Here is a 13,522-nt window from a genome sequence, read left to right on the forward strand (position 1 = left end):
TTAGCTTCTGAGATCTGACAAGATCAGGCTAGCTTGGGTCATCCACACAAGGACATTCTACCTAGGACTAAAATTGATAGCCTCTGATAGAGGTGGCCAAACTTGCTTAACGGAAGAACCACATAAAATAAATGCCAGATGTTCGAGAGCCACAAGACATGAATGTCAGATGTTTGAGAGCAGGCAGGAAGAAAGGAAATAGATGGGGAAGGGGGGAGAGAGAGAGAGGTGGAAAGAAAGCAACTTGAAGTTTAAATGCATTTTCCAAGCTGCCAGCTGGCTTGGTTTGGAGAAAGGATTTAAATAGACAAACGCCTTCTCCAAGCCAGCTGACAGGGTGGTGGGGGCTTCGAGAGCCACACAATATGATATATGTTAAAAAGCCACATGTGGCTCCTGAGCCACAGCTTGGCCTCCCCTGGCCTGTGATATAGCCCCCCCCCCAGGTTGGGGAGTAGCAACACACAAATGAAAAGCACAAGGTTTTCTTTCTGAAGGTGGTTTTTTTTTTAATGCATCAAGAAGGCAGAGAGAGAACAAGTTTGATGCAAGGCTTTGGTAGAAAGCGCTGTCTTCTGAAGTCCCTTTTGGAAGAGGCTAATGCGGCATCATGCGAGAGTCCATCTCAACCCATAATGAGCTGACAATTCAAGACTGAGCCCTGTGTTAAGCTAAAGGTTACACACTTTATGATAAGCAAAGCCTAGAATGTTGGTAATTGTGACAGCTAACCTGAATTACAGCCTGAGGCCCAGGAGGTGAAGGCATAGACCTTGATTCTGTGGGGAAATGGGAAGGGGGAACCCGCTTTTCAACAAAAACAATTCATCTGCAAAAGGTCCAAGTGTCCTTTTGCCATTCTGCGGCTCAGGGCTTTTTTTGTAGCAGGAGCCCCTTTGCATATTAGGCCACACACCCCTGATGTAGCCAATCCTCCAGGAGCTCACAAGGCTCTTCTTACAGGGCCTGCTGTAAGCTCCAGGAGGACTGGCTACATAAGAGGGGTGTGGCCTAATATGCAAAGGAGTTCCTGTTACGAAAAAGCCCTGTTGCTGCTGTGTGTGCTTCAATTCAGCCTTCCTTCCTGTTCAGGCTCCTGGCTATGAGCTCCCACCACCCCCTTGTGGATACCCGGCACTGGATTCCATCCTCGGAGCTGAATACTGTGATCTGATTCTCTCCTTTCCCAGAGATCAGTTCAATTGTTTCCCCATTGGCCACCACCACCAGCTTGGCGTTCTCCGTGATGCAGGCGGGTTCTCTGACGAAGGCTAATAAGGCCACATCGAAGCAGTGCCTGAGGTCTTCCTTCCAGCTTCCGAGCCGATCCTTCACCATCTTGATGTTCTCCAGGTTCAGCGGCACGATCCCCGCTCGGAGACGCTCTAGGAACACGTGCCAGTTCTTTGTTTGGATATCGTATTTGGGGACGTCGTCTGCTGAGAGGAAGACGGAGATCTCGCAAGAGCCTTGGCCAGAGACGAATTCCACCACCTGCCCTTCACACTCCACCAGCATCCGGGCATCTTGCTTTACTGCGTTGGGTTCCATTGAGAAGCATTTCACAGCTTGGTCAAAGCAGGCCAAAGACAGGTTCGTGCCGGACGAACTCCACAAACGCAGCTTGCTCCGGGTTGTGAGTAGGTTGCCCAGGGTCAAGGGGTAGGACTGGGAGCAGAGGCGGGAGAGGTACTGCTCCCACTCTGTTGTGTAGACATAATAGCGGGGTTTGTCTTGACTGTGGAAGATCACGATCTCGCAGTCGCCCTTTCCCGAGTTCCACTCTAGCAGGGATTGGTTGGCAGCAATGGTGAGCCGGGCATTGTTTCTTATGCAGGGTGGCTCCAGGCTCAGTTTTTCCAAGGCAAGGTTCAGGCAGGAGAACAGCTCTCTGCTAGGATCCACCTTCTTCCGAATGGACAGCAAGCTGGAGATGCTGAGTTCTCCCATTTGGGAGGCCATTGCTTCCCCTTCTGGTTCGGCAGCGTGGGTTTCACCTGCACGAGGAGAGGGCAGGAGGGGGACAGAGAGGAAGGGAAATAATTTTAGGGCACTGCTTGCATACTGGGCTCCCCAGAATCATTGTTCTCTTCTTTCCTGTGAGCTGCTGAGGCTTCATCTCTTTGCAAAGGAACGTATGTGATTTTGCAGAAGCCCGTCACAGAGTGCTGTCATCTCAGAGGGGCCAGGGAAGGGATTATTTAAGAAGAAGAAGATATTGGATTTATATCCCGCCCTCCACTCCAAAGAGTCTCAGAGCGGCTCACAATCTCCTTTACCTTCCTCCCCCACAACAGACACCCTGTGAGGTGGGTGGGGCTGGAGAGGGCTCACAGCAGCTGCCCTTTCAAGGACAACCTCTGCCAGAGCTATGGCTGACCCAAGGCCATTCCAGCAGGTGCAAGTGGAGGAGTGGGGAATCAAACCGGGTTCTCCCAGATAAGAGTCCACACACTTAACCACTACACCAAACTGGCTAAGTAGGAAGGCCAAAGCTGTTAAGATGATGATACTGGATTTATACCTCGCCCACCACTCTGAATCTCAGAGTTTCAAAGCAGCTCACAATCTCCTTTACCTTCCTCCCCGACAACAGACACCCTGTGAGGTGGGTAGGGTGGAGAGATCTCTTACAGCAGCTGCCCTTTCAAAGACAGCTCTGCAAGAGCTGTGGCTAACCCATTTGAAAAGCTGCAAGTGGAGAAGTGGGGAATCAAACCTGGTTCTCCCAGATAAGAATCCATGCGCAAACCACTAAAACCATCTCCTTGAATCGTGTCTCGAATCATACAAGAAGCTACAGGACAAAACAGGATGTCTTCTGATCCCCAAAATGACTTGTGCTGAGTCATCAACATGTCTAAAACAATCATAATGCTTTCATGAGAAATGAAGTGCCAGCTCCGTGGAGCAGCAGGAGGAAAAAGGTGTGTGTGTGTGGAGGGGTACACACTGGTGTAATACTGTGTCATCACTCCCAGTTAAGCGGGTGGAAGTGATGTCATAGGTTCCATGAAATTCAAGGAATTTCCCAAATTTTTATGGCATTCACTGTAGAGATTAGGGAAATGCCTAAAGCTTTATTGACACAGTGGGTGTGATCACACAAGGAATCTGGCCCGGCAGTACCCCGGCTTTCAAGAAGCCAATATTCTTTGATGCGTGCCAGGGCATTCACGCAGTCCCTGCCCTGCTGCCGGGAGAGGCACGAGCGAACATGCTAATAATAATAATAAGACTGCAGATTTATACCCCGCCCTTCTCTCTGAATCGGAGACTCAGAGCAGTTTACAATCTCCTATATCTTCTCCCCCCACAACAGACACCCTGTGAGGTGGGTGGGGCTGAGAGGCCTCTCACAGCAGCCCTCTCAAGGACAACTCTGCGAGAGCTATGGCTAACCCAAACCATTCCAGCAGGTGCAAGTGGAGGAGTGGGGAATCAAACCCGGTTCTCCCAGATAAGAGTCCACACACTTAACCACTACACCAAACTGGCTCTCCAGGAGCATTCAGACTGCTCATGAACATGTGGGGCACCTGCAGCATGCCCCTGGCCGTTCAGACAGCCAGGAAACATGATCTATATTACGATTTAGCAATTTGCTACTGGGAAGTACCAAGCAGCTATTCAATCTGGTCCCAGCCTGTTCTAAGGCAAGGTAAGGACAGGTGGGACTCAGGAGGCAGATGTGTGCATGTGATCATGCACATTAGATCCGGATGGGAGGTGTGGCTAGGTCGGGCCAAATCTCTCGTGTGATCGCACCCAGTGATTTCACTTCTACCAGTGAATTGTGACATCCCCAAAACTCAGGATGCACCCCTGAATTGCTTCCCAAGACAGAGAGCAGGTAGTGTTAATATTTTTAAAAGGCAGGCAAGCTTTAGGGGAAAGTTGCAAGGGATAAGGGAGCAGAGGCAAAGTAACCTGATGTTACATTTCCTTGGGTTTACTCACGTGTCGTTGCTTGCATGTGAAGACCCCCTGGAGAAAGGCAGACATTACATATTCATTAGTCCCATGCAAGATGATCATGAATCAGCACTTAATGTATCTGTGGCTTGAAAAGAATAATAACCTGCACATCATCCCATGATACCCTGCTGCTTAGAGCATGCTCCGTTCCTTTCTGTTGTACTCACCGATGACCACAAGGTGGCATTACTTTAGGCTAGCACAGATCTGTGGAACTGAGAATAGTAAATGTGGGTTTCTTAAGGCAGACAAAACACATGTGGTGGATATGCAAATGGGCAACAGATTATTGGAAACAAGTGGTGGAAATGATATCAGGTGGACTGGAGAGAGAGAAATTCCTATAAGATAGAGCTGTTACTGCTACATTTTGTAGGTGATATGCCTAAAAATCTTAAAGCAGCCGTTTTACATAGGGTTACCACAGCTACATTAGTCTTTCTTTGCTATGAAGCAGAAGCCTAGATTTCATGACTGGATGGTGAAAGAGACCTATACCTTGGTGAAACTAAAAGACTACCAATAAAACAGAGATACTTCCAAATAAGACTAGGTATGGTTAAAGGAAGAATAGAACTCGCAACAAAGTGAGATCGACTTCTGAATTTCAAAAGTGTTTTTATGATTGTATAGACATGTTGGGTTTTGTACCTATTGTGTAAATATCCTTTTATAACTTAATATTCATATGTTTGCTGTGTTGGCTAGTATGCATGCAGTTGCATATGAGGGAGTAGCATATTATGGTGTAGATCAGAGAAAAGGTGACTTGTATTATCTAGAAAATGTCTACTACACGTGTGTGTACTAGGTGGCAGGAGAGTTGAGGGACTGGGATATGGGGGCGGGGGGCAAGTGACATAGGCAACGTTGCTGATGTCACTTCATTATTTTTGAGTACGCTGGAAATCACAATCAATAACTCCCCCTGAGCTTTGGAGTCTTGTGAGCAAAATTTCTACTTTGTGAGCTACTGGCATTAAAGTTGGGAGCTACTTCTACACAAAAGAGGAAAAGGAAAGGTCCCCTGTGCAAGCACCAGTCGTTTCCGACTCTGGGGTGACATTGCTTTCACGGCAGACTTTTTACATATCATTACAGCAGCTAGGATTTTACTTGCACAGAAATGGAAATGTCAGGAAATTCCTGAGGGTGGATTTGACTGAGAAAATATTGGAGATGGCAGAGATGGACTACTAATCGCAGCTGCTTGCTGGGAAATCCAAGGAAGAAGGCAGAAAACATTGGGAGAAGTTCTATATGTGGTTAGATACTTAAGATTTACCGATGTGAACTTTTATTTTAACTTTTTTGTTATATATACTATGTAAATTAGAAAATAATTTGAAAAACAGATGGTTTAAATGACTTACAATCTATACATTACGGTGACAGAAACATCTTGTATTATTGACTTATCGATATGCAGAATGGTTTATAACTGTATTACTAGCTGTATCAATGTTTTTTATTCCCACTTACCTTGTTCCCCTTGCTTCTGTTTAAAATTAATAAAACTTTTAAATCTAAAGTTGGGAGCTACTGCAATAAATAGTTTGCTCTGGGGCCATTTTTCCTGAGCTAAGACAAAAATGTGTGAGCTGGAGGCTAAAAAACTGTGAGCTAGCTCACCCTAACTCAGAGGGAACATTAGTGACTCACAATAGGTAGCTCTAGGAATTGCTGGAAACTCGGTGGTGATTCCTACCCACTTTCACTTCTGGGTTTTACCTGGAGGTCATATACCAACACAGAGTCTTATGGTAGCTTTTCTTTTTTCTCCCACTCAGAGTGGCAGCAAGCATGAGGAAAATCAGCAAGAGTCAACTAAGCCTAACTGCACAGCTGTTTTTCCACACAGCTCTGGATCTCTGACATTGTTTAGCCAGTTTATTGTTAAGTTTGTTCACACAGCATTTCCAGGGGAGGGGGAGCAGAATATGCCCAGGGCCACCAAGCAGCATTTAAAATAGCAATTTAATTTCAACAGGAGATATGTCCCTCTGAGGTTGCCAGCCTGGGTTTCTCCAAGAATTACTAATCCAGGTGTTTTTCTTTCACTTTTGGTCAGCTCTATTGTTCTTTACTGTTTTTATGCTATCTTAAATTTTTAATTTCCAACAGTTGTAATTATTGTGTTTTGTTGTTGTATATTTGTTGTAAATTGCCCAGAGAGCTTTGGCTATGAGCATTATAGAAATGAAATAACTGCTAATAATAATAATTCCATGTCCCTGAAGAAAGTAGCAGCTTTGAAGGGCAGAATCTGTGGCATCACATTCCTGCAGATCTCCCTCTCTTCCCCAAACACTGTCCAAACCTCCAGCAATTTCCCCAGCCTCCATCAGCCAAATATTATGACCCAAATTTACTCCACCGACAATAAACCAAAAGTGCACTGCCCCACCTCATGGTTTGCATTGAGAATTGTAAGGAGTCAAAAGGCCTCAAAGAGCTGTGCATTACAGTCACTGCTGCCTAAGATCCAATGGGAGGACATGGGGCTACAAATTTTGAGGAACTTGAGCAAAGCTGGACACAGGAAGGAAGAACAGAGCTTGAAAACATACAAGAATGATGAAGGTTCCCAAAGAGGAAACCAGGGAGAATGTTACGTGTAGTAAGAATGTTCAGGTGGACTTTCCTGTTTTGAAGTGTTCAGAAATATCTCAGAGAGTAGTGGGAAGAGAACTGTAAACTCAATCCACAGAGAAAAGAGCAAGGGGCAGGGTGTATGTAAAACAGGAAAGTAGACTGAGAATTATGCAGAACTTCACAACAATGTAAGAACAGCTGGGTTTTATACCTGTTTTTTTTTCTACCTTGTTGTTAAGTCGCAGTCAATTCCAATTCTTTGCAATCACATGGACAAAGTCATGCCAGGCCCTCCTGTCTTCCACCATCCTCTGAAGTCTGCTCAAATACATGTTTGTTACATCAGTAATGCTGTCCAGTCATCTCATCTTTTGCCATCCCCTTCTCCTTTTGCCTTCAGTGTTTCCTAGCATCACAATCTTCTCCAGGAAGTGCTCCCTTCTCATTTGGTGGCCAAAGTATTTGAGCTTCAGCTTCAGCATCTGACTTTCCAGGGAACAGTCTGGGTTGATTTCCCTTAAGACTGACTGATTGGATCTTCTTGCAGTCCAAGGAACTCTCAAGAGTCTTCTCCAGCACATCTCAAAAGCATCTATTCTTCTGTGCTCTGTCTTCTGCCTTAAGGAGTCTCAAAGTGGCTTACAGTTGCCTTTCCCTTCCTTTCCCCACAACAGGTACCTTGCGAGGCAGGTGGGGCTGAGTGTTCTGAGGGAATTGTGACTGACTCATGGTCACCCAGCTGGCTTCATGTGGAGTTGGGGAGCAACCTTCCCCCGCCCCCGTTCTCCAGATTACAGTCTGCCACCCTTAACTACTACAGCATGCTGGCTCTCAAGAAGTAGAATAGGTTTTTATGCCTCACTTTTCTCTACCTGGAGTCAAAATGGCTTACAATCTCCTTCCCCGCAACAGGCAGCTTGTGAAGTAGGTGGGGCTGAGAGAGTTCTGAAAGGACTGTGACTGGCCTCAGGTCACTCAATAGGCTTCATGTAGAGGAGTGGAGAATCAACCCTGATTCTCCAGATTAGAGTCTACACCATTAAACAGGCTTCCTTTGGAAGCTATGGCATCTCCTCTTTCCTTCAAAGGTTAGTCAAGTGGTTATAAAGGTTAGTCAAGTGGTTGCTGGAAGTGCTTTAGCTTGGAAACATGTATTTAAACCAGATTAGATAGTCTGTTGCATCCCAAACTTTTGGCTGTATAACTTCATACCCAGTGAGCCCACCTATCTGCAAATTTAAGACAGAAATGTCCAGCCTTTTACAAGCAACTCCCACCCAACCTCCCTGCCCATTTGCCTCAAAGCTCTCCTTCCCACCTTACTGTTGTGTGGGTTTTTACACAATCCTATGTGATGTGAGGCAGGCTCACAGGGAATAACTCACCAGTTAGAGCTCGCCTTGAAATTTTCCTCAGCACTCTCTCCACACTTTGTAGAACTGGCCAAAGAAGTCACACCCTAATCCCTTCGTTTTTTATGTTGACTCTTCAATGTATTATTACCCCTTCAGCTTCCTTGTAGCCAAGCGCAGGGCCACTGCAGCTGCACAGTCTCCAGAGATGTTGCTACTTGGAAAGGACTAGGCCTTCCCTCCCTTTGGGAACTAGCATAACAAACATGTTTGTTCAGAACTTGATGGTGCACTGCTAACAGTGCAATTCAAAGCGGAGTCATGCCCTTCTTATGCCCGTGGACTTAGGACAGTTTGGTTGAGGACAGAGATGGTTCTGCCTTGGCACTCCCATTTCTCCCACCCACCCCCTACCCCCCATGAGATAGCAGCGCTGTTAAGATATTAGCCCCATCTGAAGACAACGAAGACAAGTAGTTAATTGGATTATGAGTTTTTTATTGTCTTATTTAAATTTCATTGACGTCTTATGTGACTGTGTTGTACGCCACCCTGAGCCTGGTTCCACCAGAAGGGCAGTTGTTAGAATAAATAGATAAGAGCACAACCCTGCTTAGGACAGCACCGTAAGTCTCCCCAGGGCCTGGGAATATTTCCCTACAACCAGAAATTTCATTTTTCATTGCTTGCATCTGCCCTCCCTTCCTTCCAGCAGCTCACGGTAGTACAAATGCACTCGCCTATTTCCCCCTTCAAATCTGCCCTGCAAGGCAGGTCACAACCAAGCTGGCCCAGCATCATCAGACAAATTTGAGAGCAGAGATTTCAGACTCATGATCTGAGATCTTGTGTGGAGAGGGCCTGGGGTGTCTGTGAATCAATGCAGTACTGAAATACAAGTAGCAAACATGTGCAAACGGTTATTTAATGGACTCAAAGGTTAAATAAATCTGAGAAACTGGAACCCAGAGCTCCTAATTCCCAAGTTTAATGTGGCAAGCTTTCTGCACTTGGGCTTTGGCGAGAAGTAGAAATTAACCATGGGAAGAGGTTTCAGTGGATATAGAAGGAAGATGTCAAGTGAAGGGGATGCTTCTCCATTCTCTGCCTCAACAGAACCAGTGTATCCTGAGTGGCCCAATGAGATGGGGTCGATGGACTGCAACTCCACAGTAGTGCTGAAAAAAGTTACCGCATGCAGAAACCAGTGTCTTGAGAATCTCACCTGTATTTGTTTCTGCAAGCTGGTTTCTAGGCCTCAGAGCTCAAATGACAGCCTGAAAGCATGTAAATGTTGATCAAAATCTGAGAAGCCAAAGGGGTGAGAAGATAAAGTTGCCCAGGGTATGACTGATGGTTCTTTGCAAAAGCAGAATCCTGCAAAGCAGTGAGAATACCCTCATCAGGAAAGTCACTTAATTTAAAAATAATCAGCGTCTTATATTTGGGCCACAGAATCCAGCTCACAATGGTAGAGAATTTTTAATTATTCGGAGTCCTAGGTCAACTATCGGCAAGCATGACGGAGGGGAGCCTCAAGATGGAATTCCTGGACAAGGGAGAAATGTTTGAGCACTATCTCAAGACTCCTACTAATGCTGACTAACCCATTATTTATTGATCCACTTTTAAAGCTGAGCACAGAAGTCCACCCTACTTCAAAGGCATGGAGGGCAATTACCACTGTTGCACCCCTCTGTGGCTGCCAAAGGAAAGCAGTTCCTGCCTTCCTTCCCTTCCAGATCTCTCTTTCACACAGTCCAATCCCCAGCCTCTAAATGAGGCAGAGGAAGGCAGAGATGGTTATGCACACAGCATGACGCTCTGCTGCCAGCCAGCGTTCAAAGGTCAAGGTTCATGTACGTGCGGAGGTTGCGTTCCCAAGTTTTTGCTTTGGCCTCTCGGCGCCGAGCCTCCCGTTTCCCCACCGTGGCAGCCCTTTCTGTCCTGGGTCGCTGGCTTCTTGGCTGCTCCACGGCGCTACGGTCGTGGGCATTGAAGTGGGTGACCTTGGGCTTGAGGTCGCTGTGGAAACCCAGGCCCTTCTGATCTCGCTTGAGGATGGTCTGGATGGGGAACTTGCGGCCGGCACCCTCTGGTCCCAGGCCAGCTTCCTGGTCCCAGCCTCCCTTGACCATCAGCTGGAATCCCACATTGTTCTCAGGGATGTGGTACCGTGTCGGGGGTAGCGGACTGCGTCGATTGAAAAGGTGGGCGGTGGAGCGCTCGTGGAGGGCCACCGTGTCCTCACTGTACTCAGTCTGGCACACAGCACAGTATTTTCTCTCAGGCGGTGTTTGTGAACTGCAGAAAAGGAAGAAAAATTGATTGAGGAAAAGAGGGCCATGGGCTGGTTGGAGGCAGTCTTCCCTCTAAAAAGCTGAGTTAGCCTGAACTAGCTCACAGTTTTTTTAGCCTCCGGTTCACACATTTTGTCTCTACCTTTCAAGGACAACTCCTATGAGGGCTGTGACTGACCCAAGGCCATTCCAGCAGGTGCAAGTGGAGGAGTGGGGAATCAACCCTGGTTCTCCCAGGTAAGAGTCCACACACTTAATCACTACACTAAACTGAGACGACAACAGCTCAAATTTACAAAACCAAGAAAACCCACCTGGAGGGTTCCTCCTTCACCCAAGGCCTTTCGCTTTCCTGGAGGACTGCCACCACTTCCTGATGCCCCGCTTCTTCTGCCAAATCCACAGCATCCCGGCCTTGAGTCTCGCACACCCCCACCCAGGCAGCACCGTGCCTCAGGAGGTACCTTACAGCCTCTGCCTGCCCGGCATAAGCAGCACACATGGTGGCCGTCCAATAATAATCATCCCTATAGTTCACGTCACATCTGTCCTTCTCCACCAATGCCTGCAGGGCCTTCAGGTTCCCATCTTGGGCAGCTTTCAAGAGCTGGTTTCCCTTTCGGGTGTCTGTCTGGGCAGGGTGGTTCTGGGTGTGACCAGCCTCCTTTGCTGGCTGGTGTCCAGACGGCACCTTGCGTTTCCTCTGTGAGGTTTTCCCAGGAGCACTTGAGAGTAATAGGCTCTCATAGAAGCTACGCGCTGTTTCTCCATCTGTGATCCCTTCCCCCTGGCCAGCGACAGGCGTGCTTTGGTGACTTTTCTTCTGAATGTGCCCATCTCGCCAGAGATCTGATTCCTCCCGGGCACGAGTGAAAGCAATCAGTTGCGGGCCATGGTTCATGGCAATGCAGAATAGGGCTTGCTATGAACTGTAAATGTGGGCTTTTTAGCCTGTTAAAAGGAGGGGAGAGAGAGAGAGAGAGTCAGGAACACTGACAAAGATTGACACCTGTGAACAGGACTGTTAATATGCAACCGGTTGCAAAATTCAGCTTCCTAAAAACCTCAACTTTCATTTATAAAGAAACACAACTTCCTACTTATTACGACTGCAACGATGGGGTTTAAAGAATGAGGGCAACAGTTGCTGAAATCTCAGGTGCTAGAGAGATGACTGAATTTGATATTTCCATGGTTGTGGCTTCAGGACCATACATTGTTTCATGCCATTCCCCATGACTGGCAAAAGCAGAATGATATAAAATAAAAGGTACTGTGAAACAGACAATGGTACAGATGGGCATTCCCATTCACCCTCCTTTTTTCTTGGTGCATAAAATTTATGGTCCTGTGATTAAAAAAAAAGCAAACCTCTTTCTTGTGTGAGATGCCAATGCAAACCTAATTTGCACATGATTTATTCTATTCGTGGAAAGAAGCAAAGCGTTATACAGAGCACCGAAACCCCATTTCTGCCCCATTTTGGCTTCTGATAATTTTGCCAGGTGTATTTGCATATCCGGAAGCTTCAAAACCACAAGGGTTAGAAACTTGGTTATTTTTTTTAAAATGATAAGTCCAAGCTGACGACCTTCAGAAAAACATGTCACATTCTGTGTCAGGTGGTCCACCTGGGAAAGTATACACATTCTCAGCCATGGATGAGGGAGTTGCTCCCCCCCCGTTATGCTACAACAAGGACAACACAAAAAGGAGCTGAGGAATGAGTGAGTGCTACTAAACCATTTAAGCCATATCTGATGCAGGTCATATAACCGCAGTCCATTAAACAAATAAATAAACCCATATTAATTGTTTGGAGGCAGAAAACACACCCCCCCCCTTTCCCCCGGAATGGTTCCCAGTCACACATGGAGGGGAAACAGAGAGACATGATTTTGGAAGAGGTAAATGGTAGGAAATAGAAGCTGGAAGCAAGTCAGAACAGTTTTAAAAAAACAAGGAGTGAAGAAGAAAGAATAAGAACATAAGAGAAGCCATGTTGGTTTTTCCTGTAAGGTAGGGTAGCCAGAGAAAGAGAGTCTGTCTAGCCCAGGAGTGGTCAAACTTGCCTAATGTAAGAGCCACATTGAACATATGTGAGATGTTTGAAAGCCACAAGACATGAATATCAGATGTTCGAGGAAGGAAGGAAGGAAAATAGATGGGGGAGGGAGAAGTAGAAAGAAAGCAACTTTAATTTTAAATGCATTCTCTGGCTGGCTTGGAGAAATTATTTAAAGAGACAGATGCCTTCTGCAAGTTGGCTAACGGGGTGATGGGAGCTTCAAGAGCCGCACAATGTGTGTGAAAGAGCTACACGTGGCTCCTGAGCCAGTTTGGTCTAGCCTAGAGACGGCCAAACTTGCTTAAGCTAAGAGCCACATAGAATAAACATCAAATATTTGAGAGCCGCAATACATGAACGTCAGATATTTGAGAGCAGGAAGGAAGGAATATAAAGGGCAGAAAGAAAGGAACTTTAAATGCATTCTCCAAGCTGCTGGCTGGCTTGGCGAAATTATTTAAAGAGAGAAATGCCTTCTCCAAGCCAGCCAGTGGGGTGGTGGGGGCTGCGAGAGCCACACAATATCTGTGAAAGGGCCACATGTGGCTCCCGAGACAGTTTGGCCACCCCTGGTCTAGCCCATCCCAAGTGGTGATTTGAACCCAAATCTCTCCTGCACTCCCATTCACCCTCCTTTTTTCTTGGTGCATATAAGACCCGCACTCAGTCTCTGGCCTAATACAAGTTCAAGTGCTAAGCAAAGCCTTGATCACTCAGGAGTGCCCCTCCCGAATCCCGAGACACCCCCAAGTTCCAAAATACCACAGAAAGCCGGGCACCGACGATTCCAGAGCGACGACGAAAACAACCAAACAACCGCCATCAGGAATTCCGCTTACGCAATTTCCATAGAAGGAGATAGAGACAAGAATTGTTCTCAATACCACTTCCGGTTTTAAAACAACGAGGGTTTCGGTCCAACAGTCCTGACTGCTCACTGCACCCTATTTCATTGGCTGATGAAGTGTGCATGCAAACGAAAGTTTACATTCTGAATAAAACTTTGTTGGTCTTAAAGGTGCTATTGGATTCCAACTTCGTTCTATTGCTTCAGATCAACACGGCTGCCCACTTGGATCTAGTCCTGACCCAAAGACGACACGGCGATCATTGTTAACCGGAAGTTTAGATTGTATATCTTGTCTTCCTCTCTGTCTTCCACCCTAAGGCTTTAAAACGTCACAGCGATGACCGAGAGGATTCTTCTACGCGTGCGCTGGGAGTGTTGC

At 46.6% G+C, this 13,522-nt stretch overlaps 2 protein-coding genes across 3 annotated transcripts; both read right to left on the reverse strand.

Annotated features, from left to right (window-relative positions):
* Positions 1-483: 483 nt before the first annotated feature.
* Positions 484-4,110, reverse strand: LOC132571429 (uncharacterized). Its single transcript, XM_060238220.1, has 2 exons — positions 3,961-4,110; positions 484-1,997 (listed from the first exon to the last, which is right to left on the reverse strand). The coding sequence occupies exons 1-2, from the start codon at positions 3,974-3,976 to the stop codon at positions 1,072-1,074; spliced, it is 942 nt and encodes a 313-aa protein (XP_060094203.1). The 5' UTR covers positions 3,977-4,110; the 3' UTR covers positions 484-1,071.
* Positions 4,111-8,406: 4,296 nt separating this feature from the next.
* On the reverse strand, positions 8,407-13,425 carry GPANK1 (G-patch domain and ankyrin repeats 1). 2 transcript variants are annotated; one of them, XM_060239105.1, is made up of 3 exons: positions 13,366-13,425; positions 10,540-11,176; positions 8,407-10,229 (listed from the first exon to the last, which is right to left on the reverse strand). In XM_060239105.1, the coding sequence occupies exons 2-3, from the start codon at positions 11,124-11,126 to the stop codon at positions 9,767-9,769; spliced, it is 1,050 nt and encodes a 349-aa protein (XP_060095088.1). In that variant the 5' UTR covers positions 11,127-11,176; positions 13,366-13,425; the 3' UTR covers positions 8,407-9,766. The 2 variants fall into 2 exon arrangements, with proteins under 2 accessions (XP_060095088.1, XP_060095087.1); XM_060239104.1 differs by having other exon boundaries at positions 13,056-13,425.
* Between the last annotated feature and the right edge of the window lie 97 nt (positions 13,426-13,522).

Source organism: Heteronotia binoei, chromosome 5, assembly GCF_032191835.1.
Source record: "Heteronotia binoei isolate CCM8104 ecotype False Entrance Well chromosome 5, APGP_CSIRO_Hbin_v1, whole genome shotgun sequence".
NCBI classification, from domain to species: Eukaryota; Metazoa; Chordata; class Lepidosauria; order Squamata; family Gekkonidae; genus Heteronotia; species Heteronotia binoei.

What these genes read in the sequence shown, in the direction of transcription:
- GPANK1 (XM_060239105.1), bottom strand. Translation starts at nt 11,126, where the DNA reads ATGAACCATGGCCCGCAACTGATTGCTTTCACTCGTGCCCGGGAGGAA. An exon ending in GTGAAGGAGGAACCCTCCAG is followed by an intron (nt 10,230 to 10,539) that starts GTGGGTTTTCTT and finishes CCTTTTCTGCAG; the next exon opens with TTCACAAACACCGCCTGAGA.